The 21,173-nt window shown below is 40.9% G+C and overlaps 2 protein-coding genes across 34 annotated transcripts in view; both read left to right on the top strand.

Annotated features, from left to right (window-relative positions):
• The window catches only part of RIMS2 (regulating synaptic membrane exocytosis 2), a 349,035-nt gene extending 338,273 nt beyond the window's left edge, over positions 1 to 10,762 (top strand). For all 29 annotated transcript variants that reach the window (XM_083516456.1, XM_083516462.1, XM_083516453.1 and 26 more), the window contains 5 exons: positions 2,449 to 2,590; positions 4,221 to 4,333; positions 4,453 to 4,554; positions 6,272 to 6,411; positions 7,594 to 10,762. In XM_083516456.1, the coding sequence (XP_083372582.1) occupies positions 2,449 to 2,590; positions 4,221 to 4,333; positions 4,453 to 4,554; positions 6,272 to 6,411; positions 7,594 to 7,812 (716 nt within the window). In that variant the 3' untranslated portion in view covers positions 7,813 to 10,762. The remainder of the gene's footprint in view (positions 1 to 2,448; positions 2,591 to 4,220; positions 4,334 to 4,452; positions 4,555 to 6,271; positions 6,412 to 7,593) is intronic.
• A 2,049-nt stretch (positions 10,763 to 12,811) lies between these two features.
• DCSTAMP (dendrocyte expressed seven transmembrane protein) overlaps positions 12,812 to 21,173 on the top strand; it is a 45,337-nt gene continuing 36,975 nt past the window's right edge. For 2 of the 5 annotated variants that reach the window (XM_083516834.1, XM_083516837.1), the window contains exons 1-2: positions 12,813 to 12,988; positions 17,516 to 17,591. The gene's annotated coding sequence lies outside the window, so the exon portion shown is untranslated. Of the gene's footprint in view, positions 12,989 to 13,046; positions 13,242 to 16,046; positions 16,812 to 17,515; positions 17,592 to 21,173 lie in introns of those variants that run through there. The other 3 variants (XM_083516839.1, XM_083516835.1, XM_083516836.1) reach the window with 3 other exon arrangements.

The following is a 21,173-nucleotide window of genomic DNA, read 5'->3' as shown; positions in this document are numbered from 1 at the left end:
ATTGCTAATTTTGATTTTAAAAAGAAGTCTTGTAGAAAAAAATTGAAAAGCACAAAACTTGAAACCGCTAATTTAATTGCAATAATAAGCAATACAACAGTCTCTGATATCTTTCTCAAATACAAAGAAAATCATTTAGCACACAAATCATTTTTGTGCGTTGTTATGTAAAAAATGTAAGTCTCTTAAAAGTTTCGATATCAGGCGCATCAAAATCTCACGTTGCCTGCCTTTTCATTTGCAGGTTTTGTCACAAATTCCGTCAGGTCCAGCGCTGATGCTTGGGCATGTTCAATTCATATAGTTGCCAAGCCAACTAATCTCTTTTGCAACATTGTTGAGTACAGGCAGTGGCGACCATTTTGCGCACGTCCAGTTGATGTGCGACCGCCAACGTGCGGTCCTTTTGGATCCAAAAGAGGGCAGAGCAGACTTATGTGCACTGCACACGGGAGCCAGGCATGAAACTCTTGCACAAAATGGTCACCACCTGTATATGTAAGCTATCTCACACCACTTGCCACTGATACTGGAAGTGTGAGGAGGATCCTTAGAGCAACAGAAACATCAGGCACATTATCCAGGAGTTTTTGCTTGTAGTATGAAGAGAAATACTCCTTGTGGTGGCATAGACTTTGGAAGTCTTTGAGCTATTGCTGTAAGTTCACAGCACAGATGTTCAGCGTCAATATCTTTGTTTCCATTATGCAGCAATGGTTTTTCCAAATTCTTGCAGGCCTTATATGCATCTTCAGGAATAGGAAGTAGAAAGCCAAATAGGGAATTATATTGTTGTAGCTGCTGGAATCTCTCTTCAACAGGTTGTATGGCCATGTCTAAGACCAGGGCTGCCAACTTGAACAACACATAAGCCCTGTCCCACATAATCAATCACATGACACGGTGCATGCACACTATTTGAATGGCAATGCCCATCAACTGGGGGCTGGCCCACTCAAATATTTTATTTGGGGTGCCGAAGGGACCTCAGTCCCTAAGAGTTGGTTCCTATGTCTAAGACAGCATAGTAGAAACCTACTTTGAATTTCTGCTTTGGATCTTATGGGCCTCATAAGGGTCATTGGAAGGATAAATTGCAGTGGAAGAGAAACATGAGCACATAACTGGTTTGAAACTTAGCACTTTTGTAGACCTCATCAGGCAGATCTTGTATACCAAGTTGCTTGCAGATCAGGTGTGTCAAGTTCTTGAAGTTGTTGTTGGTTGACTCCAAATGGCTACTTGCATGAGTAGAAGAAGGCATTTCCACTCACACAAAAGGGGGTCCTATTTCTTCATCAATTGATCTCCAGCTACAGTCATGGCACATTTCATATCATTCTCTGTTCCTCATAGTGGCAGAAGGGGACACGAGGCAAGAAAGCTCAATATCGTGGTTTGAATGTCATTTATTGTCCCTACAGTAAAGCCCACTGGCATTTTTCTGTTATTTTAGGATTTATTATTATTATTATTACTGAGTCAATAACATTGTGCTTGCTGTACTGTAAGGTAGCCTCTGCCAACCAGCTGCAGGTGTCTTCCAGGTGCAGGTGCAGCTGTGTGGCTGATGCTCATGGGAGTTGTAGTCCAGAAGATCTGGAGGTCACCAGGTTGACAGAGGTTGCGCTGAATTTAAAGCATATGGACATAATAGGCTGAAACCAAGCAGACACAGTTACTGTTCCACCCACTGCCAGCTTTAGCCCTCAACAGATTACTCCAAGGGTATTCGGTGCTCAACAGAAAAAGCTTCCCCATACCTGCTATATGGAATATATTTAAAACATTCTTCACCATACTAAGACAATAATAATGAAACAAATTGACTGTAAAGTCTTTTGAGCTTTGGTCATGCTGATTTTAGAAGACATGGAGGAGAAAGCATACAAATACAAAATGAATTCAAGTAACAACTGACATGTTTACATACACATCCTACTTCAATTTTTTTGGGAGGGTTAGCTTCAAATGGTTAGTTAAGATTTGAGCTCAATGGGTCTGTCTTCTTAGTATACATGTACAAAACTGAGCTGTGCATTGGTTAAATAGAAGTAAAATACAATGGTTATTATAATGGCTGCCATGATAATTTTTGGTTTTGACAATGCTGTTTCGGTGCAATTTTTGGAGGGAAATGGTCGCTAAGCGAAGTTATTTTCATGCATACAGTATACATCTGGTTAACTGTAGGAGTTTGATATGTTTCAAGATCAGCCTTTCATGTTCCCTCTCATTGTTCTCATAAAAAGCATTTAAGTTATAGAACCACTATATTTTAAGCATTTGTGATATAATTCAGTTGCACAAGGGTGCAACTATAATTTTTAAAAATATGATTTCCCCCAAAAAAGATGTTGACACAATAGGGATTATGTCGTTCTCTTCCAGGTATTCTGTTTCTTGTAGAGATGCGATACCACTAAGCATTTCATTATATTTCTTTAGAAGCAGGTGGCAAAAAGTTGAAGAGCACAGTCCAGAGAAGCACAGAAACTGGGTTGGCTGTGGAGATGAGAAACTGGATGACACGTCAAGCCAGCCGGGAATCCACAGACGGCAGCATGAACAGTTACAGCTCAGAGGGGAAGTAAGTCCGAGACGTTTGTTATAAAGTTCCGATCTTTGGAAAGAAACCAAGCGTCACTGATTCCTTTTTCTACTGCAGATTGTTTGTCATGCTGGGCAATCCCCAATTTATGCAGGGGTTGCATTCCTGCCCCCCCCCCACGTCAGCGGAGAATGTGTAAACCCTCCCCATTACACACACACACACACCCTTTTCCGGTCATTTCCAGGTTGCGGCGATGTGCATGATCACATGTGCATTGAACAAGTGTAAAATGGCCATTGCTTGTAGTGTGCCCTCCTCTCTTATAGGGGAATCCACGTAAAGGAAGGACATCGTTAATATATGCCTGTGGTTTTGTTTGTATCAAGGGGAGGGAGCCTCTGGGCCTCCAGATGTTGTTGAACTCTATTGGCCCTGACCAGCAAGAGTAGTGGCCAGGGATGCTGGGAGCTGTGGTATCGCAATATATGGAGAACCACAGGTTCCCTACTTCTAGTTCATATGAAGAACAAAATAAGTAAATTGGAGGCAAGAATTATTTAGATTCTGTGGGAGTACCTTGAGGGTTTTTCATGTTTTAGGAGTAAGTGGTGATATTTGCTGAGTTTAGACATCACAGATGCAGTAGTTCATATTATACGTATGCCCATAATGGCTGGTTTAGTTATGTAACAAAATTTGTATAGCACTTGATTAAGCCGTACACTCAAACTTCCAGAATCATGTCAACCAAAGCTAGAAACATTTGGCTTTACGTCAGACAGGCTAGTCAAAGAATGGATGCCTAAGAGGTATAAAAGGTAATTTTTCTGCCATAAACAAAATTGCATTTGGATTAGAGAATTAATTATTATTGGTAGTTACAGCCTGGGATCCGGGTTGCCCCTGGCTGAAAATCTGTATACCTCTAAGTGGTTTACAAAGATTTAAATGAATATAGAATAAAACGTTAAACTTATTGATTTTTTAAAAAGTAAAAAATTGGTATTTAAAATATTCAAAAGATGATTAAAATCAACAGCAGCTAAAAAGATATAAATCCTTTTAACTTCCACAAGTCTGTATAGGGCTGGCCCAAATACAACATTTTCACAGGTGCTGAAAATACAGTGAAGGCAAATGCCTGACGTTAGCAGGCAGGGAGTTTCAAAGTGTGGGTGCTGCTCGCTAAATTATCAGTTTCTTAAAATTATGGGACGGGTATTGTGTCACACCTGTAACAGTGCCAGTTCCACAGCTTGAAGCAGTCAGGTGGGCATAAATGGGGCAAGATGATCCTGTGAGTAAACTAGTCCCAAGCTTAAGAGCTTTATATACTAATAGTGACACGTTGATCTTGGCCCAGTAGCAAATAGGCAACCAGTGCAGATCTCTGAGTAGAGGTGTTAAATGCTGACAGGGCCTCACTCCCGTCAGTAACTGAGCCGCAGCATTCTGCAATAACTACAGACGAGGGAAACTCTTCATAAAGTGCATTGCAGTAATCCAATCTTGATGTCACCAGTGCCTAAACTTACTACTGTTTGTTGATGCATATACGTGAGTGGATACCCTGTTGTAGGCCAGATCCGTAATACAGTATGCATAGCTTTGTTTTGATTATTTAGAAACTTGTTATTTAAAAAAAAATTGGTTGTTTTCCCATTAGTTTGATTTTTCCTGGTGTGCGATTGGCTGCGGACAGCCAGTTCAGTGACTTTCTGGATGGACTTGGCCCTGCACAACTTGTTGGTCGCCAAACACTGGCAACACCGGCAATGGGTAAGAAATTAATTTTGTTTATATGGCTGCAGTTGGTGGGAAAAGATTGTTTCCCATTAATTACCTTACTTCTGTGTAACCTTAATTTGCAATACATGGGTTTTTCTTTTCCTCCTTAGGCGATATCCAGGTTGGAATGATGGACAAAAAGGGACAGTTGGAGGTGGAAATAATACGAGCCCGAGGCCTTGTTGTAAAACCAGGTTCAAAGACACTGCCAGGTGAGAGAAGTACACTTTAACCCCAAGCACATGGCAGCACATGAACATTCTGGTTCAGAAACTATTTTAGCCACAATAGCCAAAGGCTTGTCTCCTAGGCCACCTCTATACAACTATTTTAAAAAAGTAGACTAATTGAACCTTCCAACTTCTCTGATATATCAATTTCATATATTAAATGTAGAAGTGTTTTAACTATGTAGCTTCGACCCACGTAATCAATGGGCAAACGTATGGCAGTTCTTACTATCGTGGACCAGGATGATTTCCTATGAGACCAGCTGAGGTTCAAAGATTCCACAGCAGAGCAACATCTGAGGACTGGAGGAAGATTTCTAACAGCCTTGCTCTCTCGATTTGGTGGTAGATGGAACAGCAGCTGCCCAGTGTGAGGAACATAGCCTTGTAGCTTTGGCAGCAGTTTCAGCTGCAGAGTGATGCTGAAACATTTGAGGACTGAGAGGAAACAAATACATGTTTGCCGCTGCTGCTCCCCACCCCACCCACCTGTAACTCATAACTACTTTATTGCATTTTAAATACATTGTAGACTACCTCAAGAACCTCATGTAGTAGACAGGGTCTAAATAACTCCAAATAAAAATACTCTTAGACTGATAACCCCTTAGGCATACAAAAAGTAGACCCACCGAAATCAATGGGCATAAGGCTATTCTATAGAGTGTGACAATGTTGGGTTAGTGCTATTCCACTGATGTTCCACTTGCAGGCTTTCCTTCTGGTTGTTCTGTCTGAGAACAGGGTGCTGGAGTAGACCTTTGGCCTGATTCAGCAAGGCTGCTGTTAAAGTTCTTACGTTCCCCTATAGGGAAAGGGCTGTAGATCAGTGGTAGAGCATCTGCTTTGCATGCAGAAGGTCCCAGGTTCAATCCCACACATCTCAAAGTGGGGCTGAGAGTCATTCCAACCTGAAACCTTGGAGTACCACCAGCCAGTATATGTTCCCAGGCATCTAGAATTTCATTACAGTCGTACCTTTGATCCCAAACGCCTTGGTACTCAGATGTTTTGGCTCCCAAATGCTGCAAACCAGAAGTGTGTTCCGGTTTGTGAACGTTCTTTGGAACCCAAACATCTGACAGGGCTTCTGATTGGCTGCAGGAGCTTCCTGCAGCCAATCAGAAGCCACGCTTAGGTTTCCGAACGTTTTGGAAGTTGAACGGACTTCCGGAACGTATTCCATTCGACTTCCAAGGTACGACTGTAACTGCCTTTCTTAATACTGAAAATCACAACAAACTTGCCCTCTTTCCTTTATTCTGCCATGAAGCAATAGTGTCATTAATTCTTGAAAATCTGAATTGTCAGTCATGCCAGGATGAAGCTGTAAACAATAATAATTGACTATGTTATGTTTTATTATTACAGTTGTATTACTATTTTCTCAGTTAAATGAATAATTATTGAGGCTGTTTACTATATAGTGTATAGAAAACTCTTCAATAAAGACTGCAAAATATAATAAATAAATAAGCATACCTGATTTGCTTCATAGTGCCAAGGGAGGAAGAGAACTGAAGCAGGTTGGCTATCCAGAATGCCTTGGGAATAAATGCTCATAAATGAAATGTATGAGTGTGTGTTTAATTAAAGTATTTATCAGTTAAATGTCAGGATTTTGCATAAGGTGCTAAAACTGCACAGCTAATGTGCAAAAACTGGTGACTAACAGATCTTTATATTTTTCTCCCCAAAGCACCATATGTAAAGGTGTATCTATTAGAAAATGGAGTCTGTATAGCCAAAAAGAAAACAAAGGTGGCAAGAAAAACGCTGGAACCTCTTTACCAGCAGCTGTTGTCATTTGAAGAAAGTCCCCAAGGGAAAGTTTTACAGGTAATTTGCACCCTTAGCCATGCATATCTAAAACCCTTCCATTCTAGCATCATTAACTGAAATGCCTAAGTCTGACTGCTCCCTTATGCTGCTTTCTCAGATAGCTGCCTCTTAAACTCTCTATTATTCTAAACTAAATATCTGCAGTTGAGTATTTTCCTGCAACACTAATTTTGAATCGTATCCCATCTTACTAACACAACAAATCTTTAAGAGCAAATAGCCAGTGAATGAATAATGAATCGCAGGTGCTATCGTTCTTAGTGTTTTATTTATTTCTATCAAGAAGATGCATCCAGTGTTTGATATTCCGTATAATTTGAGTGAGATGGCTTTATATTCTGTGCACTTTCTGCTGAGACAAACTGAGAGATAAATCCAAGAAATGAATATCACTGAAAATGTTATGCTGGCAATTCTTAGGGATTCATTCTGCTCCCCTCTATAACAAAAGGAAGGTCCTGCCATTAATATGTGGCCAAGCAGCTCCTCAATTCCTGCTTGTTTTAGTATTAGTGCCTTAGTATTCTGTGAACTTTGGTGGAAAGCAGATTTGAAGCAGATCAGAAATTATGGCAAAATTTAAGTTTGATCTCAGAACAGATTAATAACACTATGCACAAGCATGGTAGCAGATAACTCATAAACTGAACACATGCTGGATTTTGTAGGATTTACTTCCAAATACATGTTCACATCAAGCTGCTTTAAACAGAGAAGAAGAGAGGGGTTGAAATTCTGTCAGGCTCAGCTCCAAAGGGGGTGTGTGTGTGTGTGTGTGTGTGTGTGTGTGTGTGTGTAAATCCTTGTTTGTACATGAAGTAGAATAAAAATGAGGCATTTGAGGCTATTCTTGCCACAAGCTGGATTCCAAAAGTCAGGGTTATCTGGAGTTTGAGGGACCTCAGTTGGAAGATTAACAAGGGAAGAGTCCCAGAATATGTGTAACAGCACTTGGATCCATGCACAGTGATTGGGAGCCCAGCCCAAGTTTTGAGATTCTTGATCCTGATTGGTCTCTCTGAGCAAGGACACCATTTGTCTGATTGCTCACCTTAGGAAATGGCAAGATTCTGAAACTTCCCATTTGTTGATTCTAGATCATCTTGTTAATTGACGTGAAGATTCTACTTCATTTTGCCCTGCTCCTAAAACCCATGTCTTCTTTTTTTAACTCAACAGATTATCGTGTGGGGAGACTATGGACGCATGGATCACAAATCCTTTATGGGAGTGGCACAGATACTTTTAGACGAACTGGAATTGTCCAATATGGTGATTGGCTGGTTCAAACTTTTCCCCCCTTCATCCCTAGTAGATCCAACTTTAGCCCCTCTTACGAGAAGGGCTTCCCAGTCGTCTCTTGAAAGTTCAACAGGACCTTCTTATGCTCGTTCATAGCAGCTGTGAAACTGTTGTCATAGCAACCAGCGTTACAAAAAAAAATTAACAGGTCGCAAACCCTGGTAACACTGCATGCTTAATGTTGTGTCTTCGGAGCCTGTTTCTAGGGCTACAAAAGCGATCCTGTGTTCTCAGAGGAAGTTGCACACATTGTGCTCTAAAGGAAGTCCTCAGGTGAAGGAGTGGAGCTGGAAAGAACTGAATGGTTTGGAGTTCAGTGACACTCAAGTTTTAGTCCAATCTGAAGCCATGGATTAAACTCAAAGAATCAAGCTGTCTCATGCAACAAGAATCCCTTTCAATGCCACATCTATTTTCTTGCTCCCTTTTCTTTATCTGCCCCTTCTCCTCGTCCCCACCCAAGCCTGGTTATGCCACAGAAATATGGAGCTACCCAAAGAAGCTATGCCGCAATCGGAAGGAGGGAAGAAAAGAGCCATTAAAGGAACGCCAGCTGTCATAGCAGTTATTTGCAGCAGAGGAACCTTGCCTTATCAGAAAGGTTGAAGTCTTATAGTGGCAGGCTTCATAACTCCAGCTACTGCTGGAGTCAACTCCAGTGCGTGGACTCTGAAAAATAAAATTCTGTGGCTATACTGTACTGTATGAAATTAAAGAAACTTTTTTGCATGGACACAGATTATGCTGAACACTTAAATTATTTTCTTGGGGCTGCAACTTGCAAAAAAAAAAAAAAGAATAAATCAGCCATTTTCAACAATTTATATTATTTTTAAAAATAAATTTCACTAGTGCATGGTTTTAAAAGGGAGAGAATGCAACAGGGTGGTAAGACACACCAAGTTTATCATTCTTTAAACCAATCATGGTCTGTGTTTTGGCAGACATAAATGAAAAATAAATAATTTCTAGCAAATATTTAAAATTACGTTTATGTGACAAGAAATAAGTGTAATATATTAAATTTATTTAAATGTAAAAGGTACAAGCCTTGTAAAGTTCAACGATATGTGCAAATTGTATACTTCTTTTCCCCTTCTTGTCTACACCTCCCTCCTTTTGCTCTCTCATTCCCTTCCTACCTCCCAGGATGATCATTATACTCTGAAAACGCTACTTTTTGACTTAACTACTCTCATGCCCCATATTTGGTTCAGGGTTGCAGATGATTCTGCATTTCTGAAATCTTTGAGAGGAAAAGAATATTGTTTAAGAACTTTTTTCAAGCATGTTGAAAAGAATTTTGCAACATGGCTTGGGGAGTACATTACAATAATTCAGCATGTATTTGATAAAAAATTTGAACTTTTTGCAGTTTATTGTACAGTGCATGGAAACTTATTTTCTTTTTTTGTCACCTTCAAATTAAATTCTACAGCAAAATACTGGAATCATGTGGCCATTTGTAAAATGTCTTCAATAAATTTGTTTTCAGCACCAGCATCATTCATTCAAAGGTTGAACTATCATTTCTGGATGGTCTTAAAGAAATACAAGATGTTAGTCTTGCTAAATATCAGCATCTTATAATTTGCACTGAGCCAAACAAATTATTACCCATTTAGGGTCACAATAAATAGCAAATAAGCTGTTCTGTTCAGTTTTTATAAACTATGTGATGGCAAATCAGTGAATATCAGCCTGACATTAAAAGTCACAATTCAAACTGCAATCCCGCATCTGTCTTTCAATTAGTGGTATTTACATGCCCTAAGTGATGGCAGGATTTCACCTGCTGATTTTTAAACGCCTTAAATAAAGTACATGCAATTTACTAATTTTTTGACACCATCACCAAGAGCCTAAATGCAGATACCACAGGTATCTGAAGAAACATACACACCTGTCTCCTATGTAATAGATAATTTAGTACCACTGGAAGGAGGGGTGGAAAGGTGGGGGTATTCTAAGTCCTGATCTCTTATTATTTCCTGATGAAAGGGAATGTAACTTGTTAATGTTCAAGTCTATCATCCTTTTCTCTGTGTCTTTAGATGCCTTTAATACATACCTATTGTTTAATGTCTAAGTGTTGCAATAATATTTGAATATACACTGTTTAAATTAAGGCCATGCACACAAGTACTCTGATTTTGTATGAAAAATCTGTAGTGTTATCCCAAAAGGTACATGCATCACAGGATGGCAAAAGTAAAAAAATAGGTGTCCCTTCTAAGGCCTTTTCTTTTATATGGTACAATTTGACATAAATCAAAATTATGAGCACAGTCCTATCAAGTACTTTCACAAACCATGCGCAAGCACCATGGACACGGATGCTAAAATGCCTGGTGATTTGCACACATGCAGCTATTTAGAATTCCCTCCGTATACCAGTGGGGAAAAACTCTGGTATGGAGATGCTTTTCTTCTGAAATGAAGGGAGAAGCACTTGCTGATGGGATTTCCATGCATCCACAATAAATTACTAGAGTGGAACGACTGCTCCCCCGCCAAACTTACACGTATTAAGTTAAAGAAGATTGGTAAAATTTTGGTGATTAAATTATTTCATTCACCTGTATATGGCAACCCATGAATGCTAAAGACATACCTTTGCATTATCCTTTAGGAGTAAAACCATTTTTTAAGACGTATGACTCTCTTCCTGATACTGTGACATGCAGTCAATGCATTCTTTTATGCATATTCCTATTATTAAATTATTTCTATTTGAGACAAGAAGGACATGACCGTATGGAAAGTCTGTACATACCTGGTCATTATGCAGTATTTATTTTAAAAGTTGATTGTATTTTTTTAAGATATTCACATGTCTGCAACTCTACTTATAATTTAGTCATGTAAATAGCACTCTTCCAGTGACCACAGCTGTCTTGTACATAGTCTGTTTTAAAAGTAAAGGGAATTGACATTGGGGGAGAAAAGGGCAGATTAGGCCTGTTAATGAACACCAACTAATGTAAATCAAATTCATTCTGGTGATGGTATTTAACACTTTAAATAAAACATTTTCTTTACAGAATTTGTAAGTGATTCTTTTTCTCATCTCCCCCACCCTGCAAAAAAAAAAAAAAAAGACGTTCATGATCTTGGAAAGCTAAAGAACAATGACTTGAAATTTTGCAGGAACATTTCCTGTGCAAGACCCATTGAAGTGGGCGGGAGCACTGATGACACCATTCTCATTTTGTGGAGCTTGTGAAGTCAATTCTTTGGTATCTGTACCTTTTCAAAGGTTGCTGTAAAGCAGTGTTTCCCAAGCTTGGGTCTTGAGCTGTTTTTGGACTACGATTCCCATCATCCCTGACCACTGGTCCAGCTAGCTAGGTATGATGGGAGTTGTAGTCCAACAAAAGCTGGCACCCCAAGTTTGGGAAACACTGATCTAAAGTCTTGAAATATCAGCATGTGTTATTCGTGAGATGGTGATTCTTCAGTCGTGTGGCAGTTTCTTTAAAGTGCAGACATAACTGCAGAGACTTGGTCTTGGAACTAATGACAGTGATGTGGAAGGCTCATTAAATAAACTCACAAATTATTTCTAATATGTACAGCTTAATAAAGCTCTAAGCCTTAATAAGCATATTTGTGCAATAATTGGGATAACTAAACAGCATGCACAGAGACCCAAAGAACAAACTTGGAGCTGATTAAAAACTTCCATGGCTGTCAAATCAGCTAAAGCCTTACTGTTCTGTGTATAAATTTACACAATGTGATGGAAGAGAATGCAGCATGTGACTAGAAGCAGCAGCATGCATAATACAGCCTACCTAGAGTCATGGCAGTGTGGGTTTAGTTGTAAGTGTTTTAAGAACATGTTTAGTGACCTTGTTTTGCTTCTTTGCAAGCAGCAACCTTCCTATTGTTATTCAATCAGATACAGCAGGCTGGAAGCTAAATAGTATCTTACTGTTTCATGCATAAATGAACACCCTTCTAGAGCAACACATTTGTGTGTTGATCAGGCAGTTCCTGCTATCCCCATCTCAGCAGTATTCCTAGATGAATTCTTATGTCAGACTGCTACATATGCTGCTTAGGCATCTATAGGCTAGATCAGCAAGGATTTTGCTACTGAATATTTTTGAAACACTGATCTTGTATGGAATTGCTGGTCATAATTACAACAACAACGATTCAAATCAGATGGTGAACTACAGAAGACTGTTGAAATACATATTCTAGCGGGCATTTAGCTGAATTCTGATTTTATTATTTTAACTGATTATTATTTTCATCGTATTGAGTTTTTCACCATAGAAACAAACACAATAAAATTAATAACAGTACTAGGACAGTTAAAAGTTAATAGCTGCTAGAGGGCCCATCTGCCTATTTCCAAAGGCAGCACAGGAGGAAACGGAAGGAACCCGAACTGGTTTTGGTGTTACTGGTGTGATGGCTAACTGTTGTTTGAGTCTCTTGGCCTGCATTGAAATAGATCCATCCCAGTCCCTGCCACTGACAGACCCAGCAGACATGCCCTCCTGCTATCCACGCATTTGGAGCACATCAGAAAGGGCTTTGGGGACACTGAGGTGTACATACACAGAGCTACAGGCAAGGAGGGTCCCTGGCCCATTCTGGGGAGCAGGAGAGCTCTGCACACATACATCAGGACATGGGTCAAATGCTCAGGCAGTGGGAGTTATGGCTGCTGTGCAGATTGCCAGTGTAGTGGAGCTAGTCTACATAACAAGTCCCCTCACGCATTCCTTCAATGAGTTAGGGGGCCTGCACCTTAACTGTGGTTGTATTATTTTAACGAATATGCAGTGACAATGGCAACCTTTTTATTTACGGGTCTGCTACATCGCAAGCTAATGTGCCAGTCAATTGGGACAGCAATTGTTTGATTTTGCATGCATTTCCTTTTTGTTGGATAACACTGCAGTAGAGTGAACTTGGCTAACTGTGCAGTAAGTGATTCTGCTGCCATTTAATTCATGAAAACAAGTAGAATTCTGCAGCTGCCGCCAACAGCTGAAATTACAAACGGGGGGGGGGGAAACAAACTCCCCCAATAACAGGAATCGGCAGAGGCAGCTCTGACACAGCCTCGTGAAGCCTGTTCTTCCAACCTACTTCTGCTGCGTCATTTGTCAATTTGTCATGCCCAGATGTCAATGAGTCACAGCTAGTAGCTTCAACTGACCTATTTTTGCCTTTGTCACGCCGCAGGATCCATACGAACGACGCAAAAGGGTTCAATGCAGTTCTGTGGCCGTCATTGCTAAGGATAAATGTGAGTATACCTTTAAGGGCACCTCCCATAGGTCGTTTAGGAAGTTAGGCCCAAGCAGCAGGCAGGCCTGGAAGCAGAGGCAGAAGGCAGCTAAAGGAGAGGAGGCCTGCTATAAGCAGTTCTGTAATAAAACCATTTCTCCTTCAACTCCTCTGACCTGCTCAACATTAAACAGAGGACATCGCAACCATACGCTCATCAAACATCAAGTGACTGCACCGTGTGACTGTGGGTGGCAAAAATGTATCGTGTGGTAAGACTACTGAATGTATAGATCCATCCAAAGAGAAGCTGATTTCAAATACAATAAAATTAGGTCTAATTTAATAGGGAGACTGAGGGGACCAACCTAAGGAATTGACCTTGAGTGGATTCCCCCAACTACCTTGACCTCACCAGAAGTCACAGGCTGCAGAAAGCTTTCTGTGGGAAGTTGTTGGGGGCCGCATTCAAGTAGTGGGTGTGCCCAGATCCAAAAGGGATCGGTTGCTTTAGAATTGTGATTGTACTTTATATTTTGCTGGCTTTTAATTTGAACAGTTCTGAGGACATACTTAACAGGGGGATATAGAAATGTCTATACAGTGGTACCTCGGGTTACAGACGCTTCAGGTTACAGACTCTGCTAACCCAGAAATAGTGCTTCAGGTTAAGAACTTTACCTCAGGATGAGAACAGAAATCGCGCGGCGGCGGCAGGAGGCCCCATTAGCTAAAGTGGTACCTCAGGTTAAGAACAGTTTCAGGTTAAGAACGGACCTCCAGAACAAATTAAGTTCTTCACCTGAGGTACCACTGTATAAGTAAATGTGGGTGTGGTCAGGCCATGCACCCTTAAAACAATCACACAATCTCTCTCACTAAGGCAAACCCAGAGAGCTATTTCCGCTGAAACAGGCACGCCCCAGTTTCACCTTCCCTTTACCCCTGACCATTTTGGTTTTTTTTGTAAAATAAAAGCAAAGGGTTTTGAAACACCTCACCAAGCCCCAGCAGAAGAATGCAAATGTGAATTTCAAGTCCTGCCTTACATCTATTCAAAGCCTCAAACCTCAAAATGCAGTTCAGTCCTGAAAAACAGCATGCCCGTATTTGCAAAACTCATGGATGACTTTGGGCATATTGGCAAGAAACACAAATCTACTTCTCAACCTAGTCATTCCACTCCCCATGTTATTGCAAAGAAAGGAGCGGCAATTGCACACACTTTGTACAACATCAAACAGCTGGTGGTCAGCAGGGGATCTAGAGTAGAACCCAGGTTTCATCCACTGTCTCTGGCTCACATACCAGGGCTTTCCCACCTCATAATATATGTGTGTTGTCTTTGCTTCAAAGCTGGGGTTTTCAGAAGTGTGAAACATTTGCTCTGCTGAATATCTGATTGTAAAGCAGGAAATCATTTCAGCAAAATCCATGCTTCAGATGACCTCTGAAACACAAGGCCCAGCTTAGAAATGGGAATGCAGAAGCATGATTGAGATTCCTAGCTGAAATTTTCATCATTCTGAACATTCAGACCAGCTCTTTCTGCAATAACATATTTGGGTTTACCAGCATATTATTTACGGGCCTCATACGTTGAGCTTATGCCTACTAACACAGCTTGACTCCAAGCAGAAAGAATGCAGTCATTAAAGAAAAATATAGCATAAGCATGTGCTGTGGAATTAAATGCTAAGCAGGGAGGGAAGCAAAATCCTGTTTCAAGTGCCTTGCTGAAGAGGTTTCTTTCATCAGTAAATGCAGCAGAAAGGGTGCTTGCCAGGACCCTTATCTCATTTACCTGGAAGTAACTGACATTGATTTCAATGTCAGGAATCCTGTTTACAGATTATATAGCTTCATGTGGCCTGATCCTTAGAGTTTGAAGATTATGAGCCTGTGGAATGGGCCTGTCTGTCTTCTGCTTTAGGCTGTGGACCAGATTAAGAAACCAGATTCTACAGTGTCCTCCTCAAAATTCAATAAACGCGAGAAGAATTAGGTAGTGACTTAGTTCAAGAACAAGGAATGTTAATAACTTCTCTACGTGACTGTTGCGCTCATCTGATGAAGTCCTCCTGATAGTTATGGATGTAAGCTGGCATTGTTTAACTGTATACCACTTATGCCTAAATCAAAATATTGTTTTAAAAGATATATCCCACTTGTATTGAATCTTCTCCTTAAGAATCAATTTCCTCTCCTTTTTTGTTTTTGTTCTGCCTGGAGTTCTTCAGTACAATTATTTTTTATGATCATCTTTCAATTTCAGTTTTCATATTTTTGTTCTAGTGTTCTAATCAATATAGAATCTATATCTCTTATCTTAACAACCACATTCTCTTCAAATTGCTTAAATTGGTCATTTAAAGATTAAAATTATGTCACTAACCATTCCTTAATATCACTAGTGATTCGTGTAGAACTTCCAGATCAACCAACCCTTTTCTCCAAAGGCTTCTACTGGAGATTCTGTAAGATAAAGCCTGTTCTTTTGAGATATATAAACTCCAAGCTGAAAAATACTATCCTTATAGATAGGTTAAAGGTAAAGGGACCCCTGACCATTAGGTCCAGTCGTGGCCGACTCTGGGGTTGCAGTGCTCATCTCGCTTTATTGGCCGAGGTTAGAGACCTATATATTAAACACTGAGCTGCATTTATTTATCACATTGACTTGGTAACAATGAAATTCATTATCATTTCCACAGAGTATAATAAAGTTTAATATGAAGAAAGATTGGCATAGATATAATTTTGAATTCATTGTTAGCCTCTGGGGAAAAAAAATACTAAGAGGCAAATATAATCACCCCAAGTCTAGTTCTTGTTTAGCTTAACAAAAAAACTTATATGAGTGAATGAATGAATATGTAATTAAGGGAGAAAAGCAGGGGACCTGCATACAATCTAGTCTAGAGGCAGAAACCAATGGATATTCAATAGCTTTTTTTATAAATAAACTTCCTTCATGGCATGGCAGGGGATCCAGTTTGACCTGTGAGGCCATTTTCATCAAGCCACACCCACCTGCTCATCAGCTGTCACCACTGGGCTAGAAAAACCCTCCCATTACTCCTGCACTTCATTAATACATTCAAGTTGACCAATTTATCAGCACCGTGGTCCTGCAGCCTCTCCACTACTCTGTACCCCTTTCCCACAGGGGTTCTTAAGCCCTCTGTCTTGATAGCACAAAAAGACAGCAATGTGTTTTACTGAGGCTGAAAACATTTCAGGTTGAAGATTCTTGCTTGGGGCAACTGAAACTTATTACCTGAAAGCAAATGCTTTACACAGCCGTATTACTGACTTGCTGAAATAAGGCAACCCAGAGGGAACCTCCTAGCTCTGGTTTGACAAGCTGAAAGACATTCCTGCTAGCAGGTTCTGGCAGTAATCTGAAGGGAAGCTAGGGGCTTTCTGCTTGCTACTTTCAGCCTGAGATCCAGACTGACCGACAGAAGGGCGCACAGGAATCTGGCCACAGAAGACCTTTGTGTCGTCCACATAGGCACATTCATGTCTGGCTATGGATGCTGCCTATCCATATTACGTTCCTTTCATTGGAAAGCATAGTCAGACACACATCTGAGAGCAGGAAATACAGTGTGGATAGAACACCCCACCCACCAGGCATGGTCATGGTTCTGCACTTATAAGCTTCTGCTCTGCAGGAGTTCTCATTGTCTCTCATCCCATTCATACAATGGAGAGAAACAGATGATGCTTTAGCAAAGGAAGGGCAATGATAGGTTGCTTGCCCTGTAACAGAACGTAAGAATTGCCTGTTGGATCAGCCTAGTGGTCCATCTAGCCCAGCATCAAGAAGACTTCAGGTATTTCATTGGTACTAGTTACAGGTAGGTAGCCATGTTGGTCTGCCATAGTAAAAAAATAAAAAAAATCCTTCCAGTAGCACCTTAGAGACCAACTAAGTTTGTTATTGCATGCACACAAAAGCTTATACCAATAACAAACTTAGTTGGTCTCTAAGGTGCTACTGGAATGAATTTTTTTATTTTGTTTCATTGGTACTGTTATAAATGGGCAAAACTTCACCACTTTGTTTCCAGGGAGGCAATACAGAGGAGGATAGTGGGGAAGAAAAATTATATAATAGGGGCCAGGACTCAAAACTCAGGTGAGTGACGAAGCAGAACCACCAGCTTCAGCAAGTTGGCAACAAGGCAAATGACTCACAGCTGGAGTTTTTTTTTTGCACAAAGCCTTGATCACTGGTAATTCTGCCCATGAAAGGTACAGCAGGAGCCAATTAATCAGACAAGCCAATTATTAGGTGGCTGGGAGTCACCTGAAACAAGAGGCAGCAGATTCTGATAGAGATTCTACAGGAACTTTTAAAAGGGATTTTTAGCTGCTCCTTTTCTTTTAGCCTAATTTGTGGTAAGGTCATTGGGGGAAATGATGAGGGATGCTGCACACCAGGGGTCAGAGTTGATGGTGGCATAGAAATTCTTTAGTTTCCTTTTCCTTTGCCAGTGATAATAACTTTTCAAAGACTAAATAAATTCTTATTCAGGTTCCATGTGGTTCTAAGGAAGACTGCCACCTGAAGTTTGAAAAAAGGATCACACCTGACCAGAGGCATACTTAAGGTAAGCCAGGTCTTTTAATTGGAATTGAAACAATATTTAATGCATATATGCATACTTTTTAATGCTTTATTATGCTGAGGGGGCAAAGACAGATTTAATGTATGATTTAACTGCGCCCTTTTACCTGGGGCAGAGCTGATTTTCTGGACCCTGGAAAACTTCTTGTTAGTATACCTTGCATTTTTCGGGATTCTCCATGATTTCTGGAAGTTAAATTTGTGAGTGGCAAATAGATACTGTGCAGAACTGGGCACAGTTCAGAGTCTGCGGGCTCTACATTGTGCTTTTTAAAAATGGAACCCCGGCATCTAGGTGCAACCAGTTTGGTGCCCAGTTCAAGGTGCTCAGCTCACATCAGTGTTTAAACACTAAACCATGAAATGATTTAGGAAGCAATCCTATGGCAAGATCCACTGGTTTGAGTAGCTTAGGGTGCAGCAGGTGTCCAGTTCAGCTGGCATTAAGTTCCCAGCTCTGGCCCAGCTGAAGATTGCCATTGTACCCAGCTCAGTTCAGCCAAAGCTGGCTAATCTGAGGCCCCTGCAAATCCAAAAAAGGGGTGTGTGCACTGGAGGCCAGAACAGAGAGGGAATACTCAGTCTGGATCCTAAGCCTGTTCAGTTCAGTCACATGACCTGGCAACTGGGCATAGAACACTTACTTTAAATGCTTGTTTTCCCTTTGCCAGGCTTAGGCAGAGCTGAATGGGAGTTTGGATCTGGTGTAGCTTCATGCTGGTTTAATTTACATTGGTTTGCTTTACAGCAGCTTCTTGTGCGCAGGATTGCTCCCTCAGCCCCAAATAAGACCACCTTCTTTCCTAAAGACACTCTTGGCTTTTAGGAATATCTGTGGGAGCCCGCACACAGGATTGCAACCTTACTACACAGCCCTAACCGTGTCTACTCAAAAGTAAGTTACACTGAGTGCAATTGGAGTTTCTCCCAGTAAACCAGGCACAGGACTGCAGGACTCAGAGTAGACCTATTGAAATTAATGGACCAAATTAGTCACATTACTCTGAGTAGAAAGAGTTGAATACCACCCTTGAGTTGCAATGTTAACCCCACTTACCTGGGAGTAAGCCCATTCAGTTAAATGAGGCATATGAAGAGACGTGGTTAGGATTGCAGCCTGTCTTTGTTGCAGTTGTGGAGAAAGACTTCAGAAGATTAAAGCAAATGTTAGACATAAACGATAAAGCCTCTTCTACACCCCCTACTGAGTGTTTTTGAAAGTAATTAAAGAGAGGCTGCTGTTTACTTGCTTTATTCTTACTCAACTTGGTTTGTACATTCAGCAGCTTGATTTGCCATTGTGCCTTCCCTATTTTGCAGCCATTCGTTTGACATTTGTATACAGCTGGAACGGTGCCTCTGTGAAATAGGTGTGCAGAGTTCTGTACAAGATGCACGTCTTGTGTAACATCCAATTACAGTGCAAGTTCCCATACAAGATGGGGAGTGAGAAAGGGGAAATGCCAGAGGTGGCTTTTATGCATCTTGTTGTACAACTAGAGTCCATTAGCTAATGTGGAGGAGGAGGAAATCTGCTGCATGTCAGTCACTGGCCAGGGTATAGTATATAATCCCCAAGCAATCTAATTTGTGGCATTTCCTACAAGCCTGCAGACAATAAAAGAAGAGGACCGAAATGTCCTCCATGTGGGCTTCCTTCCATCAGTTTAGTGCATTAAATTAACAACAACAACAATAATAATAATGGTTATAATTGTGATGTTCAGCACCTTGGCAGACAGGAAGCAAACAAGTCTATCACTGATAGCCAGTCAGTTTTTGCAGCCTGGCTGTTTTGCTTTTGAAACAATGCAAGGGACATACAAGCCGAGACTTCTCAACCTTGGCCTAGGGAAGTAGATATATGCTTCACAAACAAATACAAAGAAGTGATTCTCATCCCAGACCTGGGAACAGCGAGACTGTGGAACCCAGAAGACATGGGAGATCTGTACCTGGGTCTCTGGCTTTTTGTTCATTTTAAAATTGGCACAGGGAGCTCTTAATCTGAGAGCAGAGCAGGCATGCAGGATAGTAAGAAGCAGTCTGAGAGTAACTGGTTGCTCATACCAAATAAGCTTGGCTCAAATCTGAGATATGATAGGACCATGTGGAATCTATTGAGTCCTCATGCCACCTAACTGCTGAACTGGTAGCTGCCTGCAGTATAATACCATCTTTAGTCCAACAGCACTGTGCAACAGAAAGTGGAACTGGCAACTCCCTCTTGTTGGTATGAGAAAGGATAACATGGTAGATTCTTTTATTCTTGAGCTCTATGGTAGAGAGCTTCCACTCTACCCTTTCCCTTTTTGCCGTGGGTGTTTGTGACGGGAGGGGGGAGGAGGGGTTGGTTGTTTTGTGTCCCGTCCCCCCACCATTGTGTTATGGAAGGACAAACATTAACAAAAATCTCTGAAAGGTTTCAGACCATATGTCTGGCATTCACCACAGCCAAGTCAGATCCTGTATAAAAGCTGTGAAATTCAGCCTTAGGGTTCTTCAGTGGACAAATAAAATCTGTGTGTCTTTCTGATGCTTTACTCTGTCATTGCTAAATGCACAAATAAAGCAATCTGTTAAGACATTATTTCTGAAACGTATTACCCCATTCAATACATTGAATTGCCATAGTCTCTTTTTGCTTCTCTTCAGCACCATGCCATGGTGTGTGAGGTTCAGTCATACGTTGGCAGCCTGTAGTTACATTACACATTATAGACTTTGACCCTTTCTGGGGAACCTATGCTTCTAGCAGGTGTTTCTGTGGATTCTCACCCAATTCGGTACGCAGACACTGGTGGAATGGGAGACTGAGGAACCTTGCTGCTCTTCCGAGAGCTCTTGGGCCAAAGAGCAAGTTAACTGATGAAAAGAAACCCTTGGGCATATTTAGATTCTTGTGGCATCTTTAAGAGTGACAGAAGCATTATATGGCACAAGCTTTCTTGGATCACACTCCACATCATCGGATGCATGAAGTACAATCCTAAACTGGCAGGCGTATGTACACACATGGTTGGAGGAACAGAAAGAAGGGAGGTATGGGAAAAGCAAAATGCCATAGTTGCAGTGAGAGTAAAAGAAGGTTGTGTTGGTGGTAACACACACAACCTGGCATGCATAAGCTCAGCAAGATGTCCTTTATATAAAAAAAGTATAAATCATACTTTTTTGCTTATATGCTGCTCTGCTCTGCCCCACTTTGTCTTGCAAATTGTTCTGCAGATTTGAAGCTTCTCTCACCCTACCTGCGGGGTTAGCCTGTCAGCTGCATTTACTCCAATGCTCTGAAAGCACCACTTAGCACATTTCTATTAGTTTAGAACTGTAAAAGTGCTTCTATAAACATTTTAGAACAGCACGTCACAAGAGCTGTAGTGCATTCACCGGCTGAGCTGAGCTGACCCTTTCAAAACCTGCCCCGAAACCTGCTTCCAGAATGTCTCTATTTTTGGGTGGGATTCAGTCACATACCGTCAAATTCAGGTTGAGCAATTAGAGCTCATTGGAAGATCTTGTGCAACAAACCCACTTCCCCAAAAGATCAGACTTTTTACAGTGA

The sequence above is a fragment of the Podarcis liolepis genome, assembly GCF_965112155.1.
Source record: "Podarcis liolepis genome assembly, chromosome: 8".
In the NCBI taxonomy this organism is placed as follows: Eukaryota; Metazoa; Chordata; class Lepidosauria; order Squamata; family Lacertidae; genus Podarcis; species Podarcis liolepis.
This window is presented reverse-complemented; position numbering and strand designations above follow the sequence as displayed.